The sequence below is a fragment of the Salvelinus alpinus genome, chromosome 21 (genome assembly GCF_045679555.1).
Source record: "Salvelinus alpinus chromosome 21, SLU_Salpinus.1, whole genome shotgun sequence".
NCBI classification, from domain to species: Eukaryota; Metazoa; Chordata; class Actinopteri; order Salmoniformes; family Salmonidae; genus Salvelinus; species Salvelinus alpinus.
The window spans coordinates 20,516,581-20,538,888 of NC_092106.1; the positions used below are offsets into that span (position 1 = coordinate 20,516,581).

Sequence of the window (22,308 nt, forward strand, 5' to 3'; positions counted from 1 at the left end):
TGCAGCTCATTATAATCAATCATAAGTTATACATTTTGCACCAATCACATACATCAATCAGGTTGAGATTTAATAAATACAATTAATCAATGTTAGCATACAATTAAAGTCTTCTCATGCTCCCTTAAACAGTTTACAGTACATGACCAAGTACAGTATAACCCACACTATGTCAAAATAAAAATGTACATGCCGGGTTCATTGCACATACTGATCGAAGGGGAGATTCACTAGCACTAAGAAGCTTTGCATGCAGAGCAATTGTCTTTTACATAACTCTATGCATATGTAATTTGAGGCTCATATGGTTGAAATTACCTTTAACACTATCTAGGAATAATTCAGTAGGGAGCAACATTTCAGAATACATCTATATACTAGACTGGACACCATACTCATGTTGGAAAAGAATAGAGAGCCTGGATGTGTGCACTATTTCCATCTCTGAATTTTCTGAGACCTGCAATACTGTATAAGCCATAGAAAAGTGATAACATTTCACTGTGGATGTCGTCTAGCTATTTGTTCCATTATGTCCTAAATACAGATGAATATTCCTCAGTGCAGGTGTTGGAGGGTATGGTTCTAGGATATTTCCTAAGTCTTTTAAAATCAATCCATAATTTAAAAGTGATTCTTAAGCCTCTGGGACCCCCCAGACGTATCACAATTTTGTATCGCTAAACGAGCTCACCTATTCAAAGGCCTGATTAGTGACGAGTTGAATCAGGTGTGGAATAGATCAAATACATGGAACGGCTGGAGGTCCCTGAGGAGAGGTTTGAGAACCACTGGTTTAAAAGACATACCAGTCAAGTGACAAATAGCTGCAATCCATTAGCATGGATTTTCACCAACCCTCCTTTCTGATACAAAGAACAAGCTATATCTATAAAGTATCCAACCCAAAGTTTTTTTTATTATTGCGTCACACCAATGCTTTAATCAGCCCAATTTTAGACAGATGGAGTCAAATCCTGAGCCGAGGCTAATGACATACCAGCCCAATTCTGTCCTTTCTCCAGATGTGTGTAGCCGTACACCACACATTTAAAACCTTTGGATTTTAAAAGGATAGAGAATTGAGACAGATGGCAAGCTTATGTAGAGTCCCACCTCCCTCTTAGGACCTGGACTGAGAAACAGCATCATTACCAGGAGTGCATGGAGGAGTCCTCGGGCTCTGCAGCCATGGACAGCAAGATGGCCTTGGGAGTGTTCTCGAACAGGGCAGCTCTGTTCTGGGTCTGTCCCTTCTTGACCCAGTGGCCATAGATCTTGAAGGCACAGGCGTCAATTAGCTTGCGGATGGGCTTGATGGCGTACGGGTCACTCTTGATCACCTCCTTGGTGATCGGCTTGGCGCGGCGGTAATTACAGTAGATGCGCATCACGGCCAGCACTGTCATGCAGACGACCTGGTGACATGGTGAGAATGTGTTGGTTCTATGTACAGTCTTGGCTAAATGTTTTGAGAATGACAAATATGAATTTTCTAAGTCTGCTGCCTCAGTGTCTTCAGATATTTGTCAGATGTTACTATGGAATACTGAAGTATAATTACAAGAATTTCATAAGTGTCAAAGGCTTTTATTGACAATTACATGAAGTGGATGCAAAGTCAATATTTGCAGTGTTGATCCTTCTTTTTCAAGACCTCTGCAATCCGACCTAGCATGCTGTCAATTAACTTCTGGGCCACATCCTGACTGATGGCAGCCCATTCTTGCATAATCAATGCTTGGCGTTTGTCAGAATTGGTGGGTTTTTGTTTGTCCACCCGCCTCTTGAGGATTGACCACAAGTTCTCAATGGGATTAAGGTCTGGGGAGTTTCCTGACCATGGACCCAAAATATCGATATTTTGTTCCCCGAGCCACTTAGTTATCACTTTTGCCTTATGGCAAGGTGCTCCATCATTCTGGAAAAGGCATTGTTCGTCACCAAACTGTTCCTGGATGGTTGGGAAAAGTTGCTCTCGGAGGATGTGTTGGTACCATTCTTTATTCATGGCTGTGTTCTTAGGCAAAATTGTGAGTGAGCCCACTCCCTTGGCTGAGAAGCAACCCCACACGTGAATGGTCTCAGGATGCTTTACTGTTGGCATGACACAGGACTAATGGTAGCGCTCACCTTATCTTCTTTTTTCCAGATGCCCCAAACAATCGGAAAGGGGATTCATCAGAGAAAATGACTTTACCCCAGTCCTCAGCAGTCCAATCCCTGTACCCTTTGCAGAATATCAGTCTGTCCATGATGCTTTTCCTGGAGAGAAGTGGCTTCTTTGCTGCCCTTCTTGACACCAGGCCATCCTCAAAGTCTTCGCCTCACTGTGTGTGCAGATGCACTCACACCTGCCTGCTGCCTGTACTGGTGGTTCCCCAATCCCGCAGCTGAATCAACTTTAGGAGACGGTCCTGGCGCTTGCTGGACTTTCTTGGGCGCCCTGAAGCCTTCTTCACAACAATTGATCTGCTCTCCTTGAAGTTCTTGATGATCTGATAAATGGTTGATTTAGGTACAATCTTACTGGCAGCAATATCCTTGCCTGTGAAGCCCTTTTTGTGCAAAGCAATGATGACGGCACATGTTTCCTTGCAGGTAACCATGTTTGACAGAGGAAGAACAATGATTCCAAGCACCACCCTCCTTTTGAAGCTTCCAGTCTGTTATTCGAACTCAATCAGCATGACAGAGTGATCTCCAGCCTTGTCCTCGTCAACACTCACACCTGTGTTAACGAGATAATCACTGACATGATGTCAGCTGGTCCTTTTGTGGCAGGACTGAAATGCAGTGGAAATGTTTTTGGGGGATTCAGTTCATTTGCATGGCAAAGAGGGACTTTGCAATTCATCTGATCACTCCTCATAACATTCTGGAGTATATGCAAATTGCCATCATAGAAACTGAGGCAGCAGACTTTGTGAAAATAAATTTTTGTGTCATTCTCAAAACTTTTGGCCACAACTGTACATCAGACTGCATGTTAGGATTTATTTTACCTATGACTGCTATTACGGTGTCATATTGCCATCGATCCCAGTCAGTTCCGATATTGACATTTTAGAAAACTAATTTTCCATGAGGATTTCTGAACTCAAACATAAACCCCAACTGTGGTGTTGATTCCACATCACATGGGAATCTTTGTATAGTGTTGCTGCTCTTACCTTGAACCTCCTCTTGGGGGTGAAGTGTCGTACTTCAGCCACCACATACTGCTGGAAGAAGGGGTGGTTCAGGCAGTCTTGGGCTGTATAACGCTGATCTGGGTTTACCATCAACATCCTGGAGATCTGAAAACAGGGAGAGACATGAGGCAACATTTAAGGGGCAATCAAGGATTCCCCCCTCAAAAAAAGTGGCCATTCTGACAAACAGCTGAAGGATGCGACTGGAGAAATGTAGGCACTCTCAAATTAGGGGGAGGAGGAGGTAGCCTCGAGGTTAGAGGGGTGGAACCCCCGAGCTGCCAGCGAGGAAATCTGCAGGGAGTGAGCCTTCAATATCCCGTATACAACCTATCGCCGTTCTGCCATTGAGCAAGGCACTACCCCTTGTGCCCCAGGTGCACTGCTCCCAGCCTGTGATGTGTGTCAGATTGGGTACTGTGACAGCAAAAAATAAACAGTATCCGTGCAAATGGACCAATGAAGTGGATTCATTGACAGAGCTATGGATGCATCTGACTATCCTTGAGATCAGAAGTATAGTTTTAACCATGTTTTGAAGCTACAGTGTTAATCATTCCAAACCCACTAGGTCTTTGATAGTGTCGGACCGGTCGTCCCATTCAGGAGAAGATAAGTCGTAGTTCCCAGCTAGGATCATACGAAGCATCATCATCTGTTTTCTGTGCCAGAAGGGAGGGGATCCAGCCAGCAAGGTGTACAAGATCACCCCTGAACTCCATCTGGAATCACAATAAATCATCAGGATTATAGTAATACTTTTTCTAGGACTTTATTTCACCATATAATATACAGGTAACTGCCAAAATAGTGGAAACATGAGTAAATGAGGAATACAAAGTATATTGACAGAAGTTGCTTCCACACAGGTGTGGTTTATGAGTTAATTAAGCAATTAACATCCCATCATGCTTAGGGTCATGTATAAAAAGGCTGGGCAGGCTGTTATTTTGGCAGCAGGTAGCCTAGTGGTTAGAGCGTTGGACTAGTAACCGAAAGGTTGCAAGATCGAATCCCCGAGCTGACAAAGTAAAAATCTGTCGTTCTGCCCATGAACAAGGCAGTTAACCCACTGTTCCTAGGCCATCATTGAAAATAAGAATTTGTTCTTAACTGACTTGCCTAGTTAAATAAAGGTAAAATAATTAATAAATACCATGGCTATGCCTCCATAGGATGACAATGCCCCCATCCACAGGGCACGAGTGGTCACTGAATGGTTTGATATGCATGAAAACGAGGTAACCATATGCCATGGCCGTCTCAGTCACCAGATCGCAACCCAATTGAGCCTGAGACAACGTTTTACACCACCATCAAAAAAACACAAAATTATGGCATTTCTCGTGGAAGAATGGTGTCGCATCCCTCCAATAGAGTTCCAGACACTTGTAGAATCTATGCGAAGGTGCATTGAACCTGTTCTGGTGGCACAACGCCCTATTAAGACACTATGTTGGTGTTTCCTTTATTTTGGCAGTTAGCTGTTAGGTACCATGTAAAAACTAGGTACCAAGTAATATTAAACTAAATAAATACTATGGAAGAAGCTTAACTAAATGGATTCTTTTAGAAATAAATGTTGCACTTAAATGGTGATTAGCGATAATATTTCCATTAAAATAAATTAAGTGCTGGAGCAGTGGGAGGACAGAGAAGTTTTATGTACAGTATTTAACCAAGATCTGGTATCCAGCGCGTAGATGGAAAGGTGAATGGGTAGTTGTGTGTAATCGGAGTACTCACATGTCGACTGCAGTCCCGTATCCCCTGTGGTTGGGGTCCATGGAGCACTCAATGATCTCAGGAGCCAGATAGCCAGGGGTCCCACACACCTCTGGTGTAGAAAACAGATAGAGGGGGCATTGCTAGGTGAATATTAGTAATAATTAATATTCTCATAATTATGAGTACAATAAATGTATATGAAAGTCTCAAGCTGATACAGGAAACATCATAGTCTACTACAGTAATTGACTGTTCTTTGCATGTTTATCATTCAACCTGAACCTATATAGTATTTGTTGACAAACGTATAAGTGTGGATTGTATTTTACCACAAAAAACTGACTGCAGTTCCTTGTCTGAAGTTCTGTGCATGCTGAGAAGTCACAGCATCGGCTTTTGAAAGGTCAACACATGCTCCTAATGATTTGGGAACAGCAAATAGCTCAGCAAGTGTCCTGTTGCATCTTAACCTTTGCTTGAGCTAACGACAGGGACATGACAGAAGGGGAGTGGGTTGTGGACGAGGATTTAGGTACGTAGAAAGGGTTCCACTACATAGCACTGACAGCTAGTGTTCTAACTTAGCGCCACAGCGTTCAAAACATGAGACTTCCTTCCACTGACTGAGCAGCCAGTATGAAGCGCTCATTACCTTCCGCTATAATGCTTAATTCTATGTGGTATGCAATTATGGACATGGGGTATTCTGACGACTTTCTACAATGATTTCACTGCTAATTCAGTCAGAATGAGATTGAGTGGGACAGTAATTAACTAGATTTTCTTTGCCAGTCGTAGACCCCACATCTGTTAATAGAAACTACTAACTAACCGTTGAGTGTCTGTCCGGGCTCAATCTGCAGGGAGAAACCGAAGTCAGTGAGCTTGATGTCCATATTGTCATCCAGCAGGATATTCTCAGGCTTGAGGTCTCTGTGGATGATGTTCTGGTCGTGGAGGAATTTAACCACCTCTAGCAGGGCACGCATGATCTTCCTACAGGAAAATAGGGAAATGTTGTCCTTCTGATCTATATCTCTCACACTCCCTAAACATGCAAGACTCTTCCCATTAGGGCCAAACTAACTAGCCTCAAATCACTCAAATTCTAAAGCACTCACACAGCAAATCTCTCAATGTCCCTCAAATGTCTTAATGAACCCCTCAACCCCAAACAGTCTTGTCCAGATATACATTTTTGAGGGGACCGAACCCAGATGTACGACAATAAGATAGTGAATGAATGTGTGTGAGGTAGAGTTTCTGACCTGGTCTCCTTCTCACTCAGAGTTACTTTTTCTGTGAGGTAGTCAAACAGCTCTCCTCTCTTCATCCTGGGAGAGAGACAGATTATATTGGTATGCATACATCCTGAGGGCCAGAAAGTGTAGAGTCAAATGTACTCTGTATAATCACTTTTCAGTGCACTAAATCATCAGTGCACTAAAAATGTCACTCTTCCTTGTATCTTGATTGAAAATTGTTTTTTAAATGTTTTATAAATATTTAAAAGATTCCTTGTTAAGAAATTAACAGATTACGTGATTGTATGCTGCAGAGTCTGTCTGGATACTTACAGGTCAAACACCAGGAAGAAGAAGGCTTTGGACTCATAGCAGTCCTTCAACTGGACTGTGGAGAGATTATAGGCCTGTTATGATGTATGTCTACAACCAGTAGAACAGATAGCCCAATTCTGATATTTGTTTCACAAATTGGTATTTTGACCAATCAGATCAGCTCTGAAAAGATCTGCTGTGAAAAGATCTGATGTGATTGGTCAAAAGATCAATTAGTGGGGGGAAAAAACAGAATTTGGCTGCCTGTGTAAACACAGCCATAGAGTTACACAGATGTTATATTATCAATTTGACCTTTTCTAGCTAAACAAGTGATGCGCAGTCAATATGGTTATGAAGCAGTAGAGGAGAGCAAATGCTAAAGTTGTCCAACCCTCTAGGATGCATAGACATAACCTTTGAACAAAGTTATTGTAAAATAACTTAAGAGATCCACGTCAATGTGCTCCACACTCCATATTAGACCAGATGAGTGAATAATGTTTTTATAGGGCCCATTTTCCGAATCCAGATTAAGCCTACTCCAGGAATAGGCTAGATGGATGTGTGAGTTTCTTCCTCAAGTTTTTTCAAGTAGTTTTGTTGTTATACACATTAAGTTCCATTAAAGTGTCAATAATGTACGCATTGTGGTGTTATTTTGCTTACTGATGTTGTCCATTCCATAGACTTTCTTGAGAATATCAATCTCTTTCACTGTGGCCTCTTTGATCTCCTCGATCTCTGCAGCCGAGATCTTGTCAGAAGGAGTGACGTCAATGATTTTGACCGCATAGTCCTGTTGGGTTTGTTTATGAATACAACGTCGCACCACGCTACTCACCCCCCTGAAGCACAAGGACAGAAAAACAAACAGCATCATATCTAAAGGTAGTAAATTACATCACACACATTTCAAGTTATTATTTTATTTGTACAGCTCAATACTCAAGTGGAACTTATTTTGTTAGATTTGTTCCATTGCAAAGAAACAACGGAAATGTGCACCACCAGGGATTTGAATCCACAACCCTCTGATCATCACTTTCTAGGATGTCATCTCGGACACCCAGAACTAAAATCTTGTGGAATTGCGTCAAATATTTAAGATTAAATTCTGTGGGGAGCATAGATGTACTATAATTACAAGGGAGACGTGTTAGAAAATGTACTAACGGGACTAGCGAAATCTCAAACTCTCTAAATTGAAATGTAGCTAGTTTCGTGCAAATCTATGGGCAAAATGTCCCCTCCCCTGTTCTGCGTACCAGAACAAAGTTCCTTGTTGGTCGTCGCGTTCCACAGTCTGTCGACAGATGCAACTACCATTTATGTTACGTGCATCTGTCCACGAGAGATTATATAGGATGTAATACAACTCTAAATAAACCAATACAGGACACAATGTGTATCTAATGCAGAACATATACTAGAGCTAAAATCTCACAAGGCTGAGACTGATTGTCTATCCCTATCAGATAAAATATTTGAAATATCTGAAGCACAGCTTTATATATTAAGGCAGCCTCAAAAACATGTTCATCCTTACCATTTTCTTTTTGAGAACCTTCTCCACCTTCTCTGTTAGTTGGAGTATGATGCTGGCAACAACAGGGTTGTGGTGGGTTTTATTCTCATGTGGCCCACATACTAAATGTGTTTTTTATGTACAAAAAACGATGATGAATTATCTTGTCTTTGATCTGTCCTGTCTTTGTTAACGTTCTGTGATACTTGTGAGAAACAATGGCAAAAAACTAAAATAAACAGGCAAAGCGTAAATACTGGACTAAGATTGAATGCTACTACACTCAGCTCTGACGCTTGTCAGATGTGGCAGGGCTTACAAACTATTACAGACTACAAAGGGAAACCCAGCCGCGTGCTGCCCAGTGACGCGAGCCTACCAGACGAGCTAAATGCCTTTTATGCTTGCTTCGAGGCAAGCAACACTGAAGCATGCATGAGAGCACCAGCTGTTCCAGACGACTGTGTGATCATGCTCTCCGTAGCCGATGTGAGCAAGACCTTTAAACAGGTCAACATTCACAAAGCCGCAGGGTCAGATGGATTACCAGGACGTGTACTCAGAGCATGCGTGGACCAACTGGCAAGTGTCTTCACTGACATTTTCAACCTCTGCCTGACGAGTCTGTAATACCTACATGTTTCAAGCAGACCACCATAGTGCCTGTGCCCAAGAACATTAAGGTAACCCGTGTGGTCCCGTGTGGCTCAGTTGGTAGAGCATGGCGCTTGCAACGCCAGGGTTGTGGGTTCATTCCCCACGGGGGGACCAGGATGAATATGTATGAACTTTCCAATTTGTAAGTCGCTCTGGATAAGAGCGTCTGCTAAATGACTTAAATGTAATGTAAAATGTAACCTGCCTAAATGACTACCGCCCCGTAGCACTCACGTCAGTAGCCATGAAGTGCTTTGAAAGGCACCTCCCTCTGCAACTGGATCCTGGACTTCCTGACGGGCCGCCCCCAGGTGGTAAGGGTAGGCAACAACATATCTGCCACGCTGATCCTCAACACGGGGGCCCCTCAGGGGTGCATACTCAGTTCCCTCCTGTATTCCCTGTTCACCCACGACTGCGTGGCCAAGCACGACTCCAACACCATCATTAAGTTTGCTGATGACACAACAGTGGTAAGCCTGATCACCAACAACAATAAAACAGCCTATAGGTAGGAGGTCAGAGACCTGGCAGTGTGGTGCCAGGACAACAACCTCTCCCTCAACGTGAGCAAGACAAAGGAGATGATTGTGGACTACAGGAAAAGGGGGGCCGAACACGCCTCTATTCACATCGATAGACTGTAGTGGAGCAGGTCAAGAGTTTCAAGTTCTTTGGTCTCCACATCACCAACAAACTATCATGGTCAAAACACCCCAAGACAGTCGTGAAGAGGGCACGACAAAACGTTTTACCCCTCAGGAGACTGATTTGGCATGGGTCCCCAGATCCTCAAAAGGTTCGACAGCTGCACCATCGAGAGCATCCTGACCAGTTGCATCACCGCCTGGTATGGCAACTGCTCTGCATCCGACCGTGAGGCGCTACAGAGGGTAGTGCGTACGGCCCAGTACATTACTAGAGGCCAAGCATCCTGCCATCCAGGATCTCAATACCAGGCGGTGTCAGAGGAAGGCCCCAAAAAATGTCACAGACTCCAGTCACCCAAGTCATAGACTGTTCTCTCTGCTACTGCACGGCAAGCGATACCGGAGCGCCAAGTCTAGGTCCAAAAGGCTCCTTAACAGCTTCTACCCCCAAGCTATAAGACTGTTGAACAATTAATCAAATGGCCACCTGGACTATTTACATTGTCACCCCCATTTGATTTTACACAGCTGCAACTCGCTATTTATCATCTATGCATAGTAACTTTACCCCTATCTACATGAACAAATGACCTTGACTAACCTGTACCCCCGCACATTGACTCGGTACTGGTACCCCCTGTATATAGCCTCTGTATTGTTATTTTATTGTGTTACTTTTTATTTGATTAGATTTTTTACTTTAGTTTATTTAGTAAATATTTTCTTAACTATTTTTTAAACTGTATTATTGGTTAAGGGCTTGTTAGTAAGCATTTCACGGTATGGTCTACCTACACCTGTTGTATTCGGCGCATGTGACAAATAAAATTGGATTTGAAAATAAAGCAATTTCTTTATCACACAAGTGGCCCCGTGTGAATCCGAGTGGGATGACATAATGACTACTAGCTGACCAATCACTAGTACTGTTCAGTGCCAAAACCTTTGTCCTAAAACACGCTCAAATGAATGCCGCCCAGCTCAACAATGCATAGTTTAGTTACGTAATGGCATACCTCTCTTGATTAACAAACAACACACAGTGATACGACACAAAGGATGTCCCTGATGACAGGGTTTAATGGTGAGTTCCCAGAACCCCAACTCCCTTCCATAAGCAGTCTAGACTGAGGGGTGGTCGATGTGTGTTTAGAGTTTCTGTTTTTTATTATTTCTGTTCTCGTCTGGTCCCAGATCATTTTGGGCTGTATAGCCAACTCATATGGTCCTTGTGATGCATTGCCAAACATTGTTGAGTTGAAATGCGAGTTTGTTACAGGTGTACAGCACAAACAGACCTGGGGCCAGGCTATTTCTATGCAGTGAATTAATAGAAAATACCTTCATGTTCTTTTTACCTCATGTACATGTAAACAATCCCAAATTACATACAAATGATACCATACCTTCCCAGGATCTCCTTGGGGTCATATTTGCCATAGAACTCCTGAGCTCCCACCCAATCCGGGATCTCGTCCTCTTTGGTCATGTTGGCGTGACTGGTTATCCAAGGAAACTAGACTATTGTACTGCTGCTGCTGACAACAAGCTGGGAACAAGAAAACACACGGCAAACTCACTTTCTCATTAAACTAAGCTGTATTTGTGAAGTTGATTGCCCTTTTAACAAAAGGTTTAGTAAGTTTGATTTTACTTATACAGTGAAATGTATGAAATTTAAAGTAAAAATGTAATTCCCCCTAAAATAATTCCATTCTAAACTAACAGCAATATAGGCAAGCACATAGGAGACAATTGATGTAGGTTTTTGGTGACAGTAGCCCAATTGTTTGACAATGGTTGTGTATGTATGTACAGTTGAAGTCGGAAGTTTACATACACTGAGGTTGGAGTCATTAAAACTTGTTTTTCAACCACTCCACAAATGTCTTGTTAACAAACTATAGTTTTGGCAAGTCGGTTAGGACATCTACTTTGTGCATGACACAAGTAATGTTTCCAACAAATGTTTACAGACAGATTATTTCACTTAAAATTCACTGTATCACAATTCCAGTGGGTCAGAAGTTTACATACACTAAGTTGACTGTGCCTTTAAACAGCTTGGACAATTCCATAAATTGATGTCATGGCTTTAGAAGCTTCTGATAGGCTAACTGACATCATTTGAGTCAATTGGAGGTGTACCTGTGGATGTATTTCAAGGCCTACCTTCAAACTCAGTGCCTCGTTGCTTGACATCATGGGAAAACCATGAGAAATCAGCCAAGACCTCAGAAAAAAAATTGTAGACCACAAGTCTGGTTCATCCTTGGGAGCAATTTCCAAATGCCTGAAGGTACCACGTTCATCTGTACAAACAATAGTACGCAAGTATAAACACCATGGGGACCCCTCAGCCGTCATACCACTCAGGAAGGAGACGCGTTCTATCTCCTAGAGATGAACGTACTTTGGTGCGAAAAGTGCAAATCAATCCCAGAACAACAGTAAAGGACCTTGTGAAGATGCTGGAGGAAACAGGTACAAAAGTATCTATATCCACAGTAAAACGAGTCCTATATCGACATAACCTGAAAGGCCGCTCAGCAAGTAAGCCACTGCTCCAAAACCGCCATAAAAAATCCAGACTACGGTTTGCAACTGCACATGGGGACAAAGATTGTATTTTTTGGAGAAATGTCCTCTGGCCTGATGAAACAAAAATAGAACTGTTTGGCCATAATGACCATCGTTATGTTTGGAGGAAATAGGGGGAAGTTTGCAAGCCGAAGAACACCATCCCAACCGTGAAGCACGGGGGTGGCAGCATCATGTTGTGGGGGTGCTTTGCTGCAGGAGGGACTGGTGTACTTCACAAAATAGATGGCATCATGAGGTAGGAAAATGATGTGGATATATTGCAGTACCATCTCAAGACATCAGTCAGGAAGTTAAAGCTTGGTCGCAAATGGGTCTTCCAAATGGACAATGACCCCAAGCATACTTCCAAAGGTGTGGCAAAATGGCTTAAGGACAACAAAGTCAAGGTATTGGAGTGGCCATCACAAAGCCCTGACCTCAATCCCATAGACAACTTGTGGGCAGACCTGAAAAAGCGTGTGCAAGCAAGGAGGCCTACAAACCTGACTCAGTTACACCAGCTCTGTCAGGAGGAATGGGCCAAAATTCACCCAATTTATTGTGGGAAGCTTGTGGAAGGCTACCTGAAACGTTTGACCCAAGTTAAACAATTTAAAGGCAATGCTACAAAATACTAATTGAGTGTATGTAAACTTCTGACCCACTGGGAATGTGATTAAAGAAATAAAAGCTGAAATAAATCACTCGACCATTATTCTGACATTTCACATTCTTAAATTAAAGTGGTGATCCTAACTGACCTAAAACAGGTTCATTTTACTGGGATTAAATGTCAGGAATTGTGAGAAACTGAGTTTAAATGCATTTGGCTAAGGTGTATGTAAACGTCCGACTTCAACTGTATGTATGTGTAAACAGAACAGGTAGACCCAGGATAGAGCTGCAGATGCCATGTTGAACTGGTTTAAATACGAGCTATATAATGACATTTAGAAGCTCCGCCCCCAGCCCCCTCCGTAGGTGGCCATGATCAGAGGGAAAGAACGTGTGACAGAATATAATAGATATAGCTAGGCTATTTCTCATTACACTAGGTTATTCATAAACCCATGAAAATATATATTTTTTTAAACAATATTGATTTAGCCTACGCATTATGCTGCGTTCAGGTACTAATCGGAACTAGGAAACTCGGAAATGTGCGACTTACTAACTGGTTGTAGTTATACACGTGCCGCGTGTATAAAGTCGGACATTTGAGTTTCCTAGTTACGACTGGCACGTGAATGAACGCAACATTATATAATGATTACATTTTTGTTAAAAGTATTCCAGAAATATTTTATGGACTAATAATAAATGTAACCATGCCCATATATAATTAATCTACCATCATAATGCATGCGAGCATTGAATTTTGTGGAATACACAAGATACAGTATTGTTCTGTTCTGAGTGGGTCGAGCATCATAAGCCTGTTACACAATTTCCAGCATTGTTACAAATTAACCGATTGAATCGCAAGCCATTTTGGAAACAAATCTTATAAAATCAGCCATCAACTGCTGTCGTGCATTTCACTCATCACTATTTGACCTTTTAAATCGCGGTCTTGTCAAGTTGAACAAACACGAAATTCCCACGATCAACACTCACCGTATCAATCAATGCGTGTTTAGTCCTTACAATGCAGTTAAATCCATCATAATTCAAACACTTCATAAAAATAAGGAACAAACGAGCAACTGGCTCACTAACGATATCAACACAGTTGGTAAATCTTCATGGTGGACTGTGCTAGATTAGGAAAAGGGCGAATGCTAATGTCAGATGCCAAAAATAAATCCGTGCTAGTTGAAGAGCACAGGCCTTTACGCATGTACACATATCTTCTTCCTATTCATGAAATAACACCTCGGTTTACATTCTAATCAGGACATCCCCGCTAATAGTTTGCATGCAACACCGTCTCAGATAATTGAATGGGCACAACAGGTGGCACATAAATGTACTGTAGTAGTACTTCAATAAAATAAAATAAAACTGCATACAAATAACTGCATGTTTTTCTTGCTCTAGTCTAGTGTTCCACAAGGATGATCCAATGTATGTAATACTTAATCACATTATCACTGTGTGCAAAAGAGCCATCAGGGATGAGAGAACAAGAGATACCAAGATTATTTAATGTGATTCACATCAGCTTTATTAGATCCTATGCTTGTTACAAGCAAATTGTGACTGTACAACCCTAATCCAGATATGATGGAAATGGGTGGACCAAGGGAAAAATTAAAACTTGCAACAAACCCAAAAAATCTAAACATATACATAACTTATTACAAGCTTCACAGCATCAACCGGAGAAATGCTTTTATTGTTCATATGATTAAGTTATTTGATCAACTGTCAAAACAAATGACTTGTTTAGTATTATTGTGTGTATGTGTGTTCAGCGTTGATGGGGTTGTTCGTCTCCCTCTCAGGACATCCCTGTGGAGGAAAATAAAAAAACATTACATTAGGGAACATTTTTTGTAGTTTTTACTTGATCGATTTAGTGAAGTCATTGAGATGGAGAGACAGATGAGAGGGACTCCAGGGGGCATGTGTGGTAGCAGCACTACCACTAGACCAGCCCCCAGCACAACATTAGGGAAAAAAAATTTAGCCAGTGACGCCCTCACTGGAAATGGGAGGGCAGTCCTTACAGTGAAATCAAAAGTGTGAGCACCTGGCATGAGCTCCTACATATTTCATGATTTAATGTCCCATAGTGCTATATCATCCTATGGCCACTCCGTGTATTGCATACATTTGTAGTTAAATATCTTGGGGACCAAGAATATTGAGTGTGACCCCGTAACTATTATGAACATATGAGGATATACATTAAAGTGGAACTGGCAGCCGTTTTAATTACTTTGCAGATATGAAACAAACAATCATAGCAGTAAAATATAACATTTCCAGTTTAAGTTTGAAAAATAGGTTATATTTAACTCAATTCCATGACAGAGAAAGCATTGTTGGCAGAATAGATGGATGCAGTTCAATTCATGGTTAATATAATTCACCAATACATTTCTTGTTAGTCCAACAAATACTGTTATCAGGGTACATTGTTTGCTTCCTCCAGCCATTAGGGATGCACGGTTTCAGTTTTAAAACTCAATATTTTGGACAAAAACTGACAAATGTAACTAAGGCTAGGAATGTTAATAGAATGAAACTAGCAAGTGCAATGTTCACAAATCAGTCATAACGTGGCTAATTGGCTAGCTTATCTATTTATGCAGCTATTTATTTACCAATCTAAAAACACGGAGCCTAACGTTATCTGGCTAGCTGCTAGGAGGATGTCATTGGACAAGTGGACAACTTTCTACCCCACATTTCATTTTTCTGTGGCTACAGCTAGAAATGCAGGTCTCATTTGGTTAGCTAGCATGACGTGAATCACTTGCTAGCTATGCTAAACTTGGAACGACTGTAATCTACAGTTACTATATCTCTTAGTTGTCAATCAAATGTATTTGGCATCGATCAAATGGGCAAGTTCCCATTCAGTTGTCAAAACGTGGGTTGGGACAATCATGCATTGGCAGGCAAGCTGCAGAAGGGCGAGGAGGCTACTATTCCCCATCGTTTATCATTGCAATTTTTGACAGCTAACTACAAGCTGATAAAGTTTGAGGGTTTATCTACTGTTCCCTCATCTCGCTCTGACTAACAGTTGTTGATCTTGTTGTTGTTGATGTGCATAGGCTCAATGTTCCAAGATGGCTTAGCAGTTCAGACGTCATTTCTGTTTCGTATTGTCGTGTCCTGTATATATATATATATTTACACCTTTCTTCGCATATCTTTTATATATTTTATTATCCAAGAACTCAACTACAAAAGCTTCCCTGCAAAAGCTTTCCTGCAACCCGCTTCACCAATTACAAAAAAGTATTATTTACCTCAAATCTGAAAAACCACCGTGGAAGCTAGCCAGGGGCTAATTCAGAAGCTAGCCAGAAAGCTAACCAGAAGCTATCCGATAGCTAGCCAGAAGCTAATCTGTAGCTGCCCAGAAATTAGCCGGTCTGCTGGCTAGCGTTGGTGTTTCAGCTGCCCACGTTTTGTGGTCATCAGCTATTCCTTTAGCTCGATAATCTACCGGCACTTTTGTGCAACGCGACTCGGACCGGAGCATTCCGGGACTTTTTTCTCTCTCAGTTTCCCCGGATTTCAGCCGCAGGCTCTGGACATTTGCAGCTAGCTAGCTGCAAACCGTGTGACTACTGGCTTACGTCGATCCCAGAGCAAACTCAAATCATTCCGGAGCTAGCCAGCTGAGGAGTTCCATCAGCCATTCCTGGGCTACAGCCACCTATCCGGACCCGTTTTTTTTGTTGTTTTGTTGTTGCTGCAGATACGGAGCCCCACCGGGCCTTCACGACTGACTGCCGACGTTATCTGCCCGAGGGAGTTATCCAACTGGCACCTCCGTCCCGACGTTACCTGAACGCTCATCTGGGGCCCGCTAACCGTTAGCTGTCTTATCGGCTGCTATCTGAATAAGTATATCGGACAATTATTATTATTATTATTTTATTTTTTTCTTGGGTCACTATATCTATTTTGCCAATTTGGATTGATCCCCTCTACCACACGGAACCCCACTAACCTACCGACGGAAACGCACGAGGTATCTACAAATAGACTTCCATACTATGCTATCTTGCTACCGATAGCCATCTACCCGGCCAGCTGTCTGGATCGCCGTGACCCCAACCAACCTCTACTCACTGGACCCTTATTGATCACTCGATTAAGCATGCCTCTCCTTAATGTAAATATGCCTTGTCCATTGCTGTTCTGGTTAGTGTTTATTGGCTTATTTCACTGTAGAGCCTCTAGCCCTGACCACTTTACCATATCCAACCTCACAGTTCCACCACCCACATATGCGATGACATCACCTGGTTTCAATGATGTTTCTAGAGACAATATCTCTCTCATCATCACTCAATACCTAGGTTTACCTCCACTGTATTCACATCCTACCATACCTTTGTCTGTACATTATTCCTTTAAGCTATTTTATCGCCCCCAGAAACTTCCTTTTACTCTCTGCTCTAGAAGTTCTAGACGACCAATTCTCATAGCTTTTAGCCGTACCCTTATCCTACTCCTCCTCTGTTCCTCTGGTGATGTAGAGGTGAATCCAGGCCCTGCAGTACCTAGCTCCACTCCTATTCCCCAGGCGCTCTCTTTTGATGACTTCTGTAACCGTAATAGCCTTGGCTTCATGCATGTTAACATTAGAAGCCTCCTCCCTAAGTTTGTTTTGTTCACTGCTTTAGCACACTCTGCCAACCCGGATGTTTTAGCCGTGTCTGAATCCTGGCTTAGAAAGACCACCAAAAATTCTGACATTTCCATCCCCAACTACAAGATTTTCAGACAAGATAGAACGGCCAAAGGGGGCGGTGTTGCAATCTATTGCAAAGATTGCCTGCAGAGTTCTGTTTTACTATCCAGGTCTGTTCCCAAACAATTTGAACTTCTACTTTTAAAAATCCACCTCTCTAAAAACAAGTCTCTCACCGTTGCCGCCTGCTATAGACCACCCTCTGCCCCCAGCTGTGCTCTGGACACTATATGTGAACTGATTGCCCCCCATCTATCTTCAGAGCTCGTGCTGCTAGGCGACCTAAATTTTAACATGCTTAACACCCCAGCCACCCTACAATCTAAGCTTGATGCCCTCAATCTCACACAAATTATCAATGAACCTACCAGGTACCACCCCAATTCCGTAAACACGGGTACCCTCATAGATATCATCCTAACAAACTTGCCCTCCAAATACACCTCTGCTGTTTTCAACCAAGATCTCAGCGATCACTGCCTCATTGCCTGCATCCGTAATGGGTCAGCGGTCAAACGACCTCCACTCATCACTGTCAAACGCTCCCTGAAACACTTCAGCGAGCAGGCCTTTCTAATCGACCTGGCCGAGGTATCCTGGAAGGATATTGATCTCATCCCGTCAGTAGAGGATGCCTGGACATTTTTTAAAAATGCCTTCCTCACCATCTTGAATAAGCATGCCCCATTCAAGAAATTTAGAACCAGGAACAGATATAGCCCTTGGTTCTCTCCTGACCTGACTGCCCTTAACCAACAGAAAAACATCCTATGGCGTTCTGCATTAGCATCGAACAGCCCCCGTGATATGCAACTTTTCAGGGAAGCTAGAAACCAGTATACACAGGCAGTTAGAAAAGCCAAGGCTAGCTTTTTCAAGCAGAAATTTGCTTCCTGCAACACAAATTCAAAAAAGTTCTGGGACACTGTAAAGTCCATGGAGAATAAGAACACCTCCTCCCAGCTTCCAACTGCTCTGAAGATAGGAAACACTGTCACCACCGACAAATCCACTATAATTGAGAATTTCAATAAGCATTTTTCTACGGCTGGCCATGCTTTCCACCTGGCTACCCCTAACAATACAACAGCACTGCCCTCCCCTCTGCTACTCGCCCAAGCCTTCCCCATTTCTCTTTCTCCCAAATACAGTCAGCTGATGTTCTAAAAGAGCTGCAAAATCTGGACCCTTACAAATCAGCCGGGCTAGATAATCTGGACCCTTTCTTTCTAAAACTATCTGCTGAAATTGTTGCCACCCCTATTACTAGCCTTTTCAACCTCTCTTTCGTGTCGTCTGAGATTCCCAAAGATTGGAAAGCAGCTGCGGTTATCCCCCTCTTCAAAGGGGGGGACACTCTTGACCCTAACAGCTACAGACCTATATCTATCCTACCCTGCCTTTCTAAGGTCTTCGAAAGCCAAGTCAACAAACAAATTACCGACCATTTCGAATCCCACCATACCTTCTCCGCTATGCAATCTGGTTTCAGAGCTGGTCATGGGTGCACCTCAGCCACGCTCAAGGTCATAAACGATATCTTAACCGCCATCGATAGGAAACAATACTGTGCAGCCGTATTCATTGACCTGGCCAAGGCTTTTGACTCTGTCAATCACCACATCCTCATCGGCAGACTCGACAGCCTTGGTTTCTCTAATGATTGCCTCGCCTGGTTCACCAACTACTTCTCTGATCGAGTTCAGTGTGTCAAATCGGAGGGTCTGTTGTCCGGGCCTCTGGCAGTCTCCATGGGGGTGCCACAGGGTTCAATTCTTGGACCGACTCTCTTCTCTGTATACATCAATGATGTCGCTCTTGCTGCTGGTGATTCTCTGATCCACCTCTACGCAGACGACACTATTCTGTATACTTCTGGCCCTTCTTTTGACACTGTGTTAACAACCCTCCAGGCGAGCTTCAATGCCATACAACTCTCCTTCCGTGGCCTCCAATTGCTCTTAAATACAAGTAAAACTAAATGCATGCTCTTCAACCGATCGCTGCCTGCACCTGCCCGCCTGTCCAACATCACTACTCTGGACGGCTCTGACCTAGAATATGTGGACAACTACAAATACCTAGGTGTCTGGTTAGACTGTAAACTCTCCTTCCAGACTCACATCAAACATCTCCAATCCAAAGTTAAATCTAGAATTGGCTTCCTATTCCGCAACAAAGCATCCTTCACTCATGCTGCCAAACATACCCTTGTAAAACTGACCATCCTACCAATCCTCGACTTCGGTGATGTCATTTACAAAATAGCCTCCAAAACCCTACTCAATAAATTGGATGCAGTCTATCACAGTGCCATCCGTTTTGTCACCAAAGCCCCATATACTACCCACCACTGCGACCTGTACACTCTCGTTGGCTGGCCCTCGCTTCATACTCGTCGCCAAACCCACTGGTTCCAGGTCATCTACAAGACCCTGCTAGGTAAAGTCCCCCCTTATCTCAGCTCGCTGGTCACCATAGCAACACCTACCTGTAGCACGCGCTCCAGCAGGTTTATCTCTCTGGTCACCCCCAAAACCAATTCTTCCTTTGGCCGCCTCTCCTTCCAGTTCTCTGCTGCCAATGACTGGAACGAACTACAAAAATCTCTGAAACTGGAAACACTTATCTCCCTCACTAGCTTTAAGCACCAGCTGTCAGAGCAGCTCATAGATTACTGCACCTGTACATAGCCCATCTATAATTTAGCCCAAACAACTACCTCTTTACCTACTGTATTTATTTATTTATTTTGCTCCTTTGCACCCCATTATTTCTGTCTCTACTTTGCGCTTTCTTCCACTGCAAACCAACCATTCCAGTGTTTTTAGTTTTATTTTACTTGCTGTGTTGTATTTACTTCGCCACCATGGCCTTTTTATATTTTTATTTATTTATACATATATTTGTTTGCCTTCACCTCCCTTATCTCATCTCACTTGCTCACATTGTATATAGACTTATTTTTTTTCACTGTATCATTGACTATATGTTTGTTTTACTCCATGTGTAACTATGTGTTGTTGTATGTGTCGAACTGCTTTGCTTTATCTTGGCCAGGTCGCAATTGTAAATGAGAACGTGTTCTCAATTTGCCTACCTGGTTAAATAAAGGTTAAATAAAAATAAAATAAAATAGGCAACTGAGGGAGAGCGAGCCTACCTTTTCATGGTTGTTTGATCAATAGGGCTGTAAAGTTCCCAAATGTAAGAGGACTCCTGTGGTATTTACATATTTGCAGAAATCCATTCAGGTGTATTTAGTAGCTTTTGGCGAATTTCTAATGATCTAAAGTCACACTGTTGCTACTGCCTGTAAACAAAGTCCAGTGTGGCAAATGGCTTATTTGTATATAGGCCTATTGTAGCTCTGATTGGCTATGACACACCAGTCTGTGTAGAGTCCAGTCCAATATATTTTTTTAAATTAGGTTTTATTTAGTGCAATGTCTAATAATTGGCAAAACGTACAGCCACTTTAACACAAATGCCTTACTCTGTCATTCCCTAACATTCTATGAATGTGTGAAAATGACCTAAGTGCTCACTTGTCAAAAAAATCAAATGTATATGAACAATTTTTAATAAGATCACATGTTGCTAAAACGGTCAGTTCCACTTTAAAGTGGGCCTAGCTACACATTTTGTGGGGCTTTCAACAAATCTGCTCAGTTGACTCAAGAGTCAGACTTAATTGAATGAATGCCAGACACCTACAGAACACCATCCAGGAACCAGACTGAAGAACACAAGCTGCCATAAAACCTCATCTTAATCCTATTCCAAAAGGTGACACCAGGGAAGGCAAGGGATAGGCAACAAGTCAACTGATAACATCTAATGAATGCATATAGGTAATGATACAAATTCACTATTTAACATTTTCAGGGACACAAAGCACCCTCTTTTACACAAATATTTCCATTAACAGGTAAGATTGTATTAACACACATACACACACTTAAACTCACCATTGGATAACTTGCACTGCTTGAGCACCTCGCTGAAGCCTTCACAGAGTTTCAGGTCACTCTGGGTCTGAGCACACTCAATAAACTGCTTGAACTCGTAGGAGCAGGTTCCCTACTGTGGAGCAGGCTCCTGCTGGATCATGGACTGGGGCTGCTGCTGATACTGTGCTGGCTGGTACATGGGTGGCTGCTGGTACTGCTGCTGGTACTGCTGGGGCTGCTCCTGAGAAACATAATAAAGCATTTGAGGTTAGTGTTGATTTTATTCTCAACTGTTTAGATGCCCATTCTTTAAGGACTGGCACAGGGTATAATCCTCCATGGTTTATCCTCTCTCTCTCACTCATACTCTCATCACTACCATTACTAATTAGGCTACATGACACAAAGCCACGATATTGATTATATTATCGTGGCCCAGTCACTCACTGTGATTAAGCAGTGATCACCTACCTGGTAGGTGACATCAGGCTTGGCAGCCTCCTGGCTTCCCCCGCCTCCACCCATCCCTCCAGTCATTGCGTGGCCGATCATGTGCCCTGCGGCTGAGCCAACGGCTACCCCAGCGGCTGTGGTGGCCATCTGCGCAAACATGCCTGGCTGCCGGGGAGCAGCGGCGGCTGGGGCAGCCATGGCGGACGGAGGGCACGCGCTGGAGCGTAGGATGGTGGGGGTGCAGCCCTGGCCATGGGAGGAGGCGGTGGGGATATCCTGGTTTGAGAGAAAGAGAGATGAGCAATCAAGTGTCAAATCAATCATGCTCACTGAAGAACTTGAATTAGGTCCATTAGCAGCATCCATTTCAGTAAATTACTCTTGGCCAATTCAGTAACATATAATTAGGGTAGTGTAAATATTAACCTACCAGATTTAGTACATTTAGTTCTTTAATTGATTATTAGTTTCACCTTTCACTTAACGTCATTAGCAGGTGTCTAGCAACCTAGCTAGCTACATAACGTTATTTGTTATCTAGCTAACTATAATAACTTTGAAATAGAACCGAGGTAAAGACAGTTTCAGGTTGGATATTCGCCTGTAGTTTTCCTTACGTC

General features: G+C 42.7%; 2 protein-coding genes across 3 annotated transcripts in view; both read right to left on the bottom strand.

Moving 5' to 3' along the window:
* Positions 1–57: 57 nt before the first annotated feature.
* Positions 58–13,772, bottom strand: LOC139547998 (phosphorylase b kinase gamma catalytic chain, skeletal muscle/heart isoform-like). The gene is made up of 10 exons (XM_071357286.1): positions 13,517–13,772; positions 10,723–10,865; positions 7,151–7,329; positions 6,500–6,554; positions 6,191–6,256; positions 5,755–5,918; positions 4,941–5,031; positions 3,763–3,916; positions 3,174–3,299; positions 58–1,418 (listed from the first exon to the last, which is right to left on the bottom strand). Exons 2-10 carry the CDS (start codon positions 10,803–10,805, stop codon positions 1,152–1,154), a joined length of 1,185 nt encoding a protein of 394 aa, XP_071213387.1. The 5' UTR covers positions 10,806–10,865; positions 13,517–13,772; the 3' UTR covers positions 58–1,151.
* Positions 13,773–14,036: 264 nt separating this feature from the next.
* LOC139547999 (coiled-coil-helix-coiled-coil-helix domain-containing protein 2-like) overlaps positions 14,037–22,308 on the bottom strand; it is a 23,504-nt gene continuing 15,232 nt past the window's right edge. For both annotated transcript variants that reach the window (XM_071357287.1, XM_071357288.1), the window contains 3 exons: positions 21,707–21,964; positions 21,254–21,476; positions 14,037–14,353 (listed from right to left, as the gene is read on the bottom strand). In XM_071357287.1, the coding sequence (XP_071213388.1) occupies positions 21,366–21,476; positions 21,707–21,964 (369 nt within the window). In that variant the 3' untranslated portion in view covers positions 14,037–14,353; positions 21,254–21,365. The remainder of the gene's footprint in view (positions 14,354–21,253; positions 21,477–21,706; positions 21,965–22,308) is intronic.

What these genes read in the sequence shown, in the direction of transcription:
- LOC139547998 (XM_071357286.1), bottom strand. Translation starts at nt 10,805, where the DNA reads ATGACCAAAGAGGACGAGATCCCGGATTGGGTGGGAGCTCAGGAGTTC. An exon ending in GCCCGGACAGACACTCAACG is followed by an intron (nt 5,032 to 5,754) that starts GTTAGTTAGTAG and finishes TTTCTACACCAG; the next exon opens with AGGTGTGTGGGACCCCTGGC. An exon ending in TACGGGACTGCAGTCGACAT is followed by an intron (nt 3,917 to 4,940) that starts GTGAGTACTCCG and finishes TTGTGATTCCAG; the next exon opens with ATGGAGTTCAGGGGTGATCT.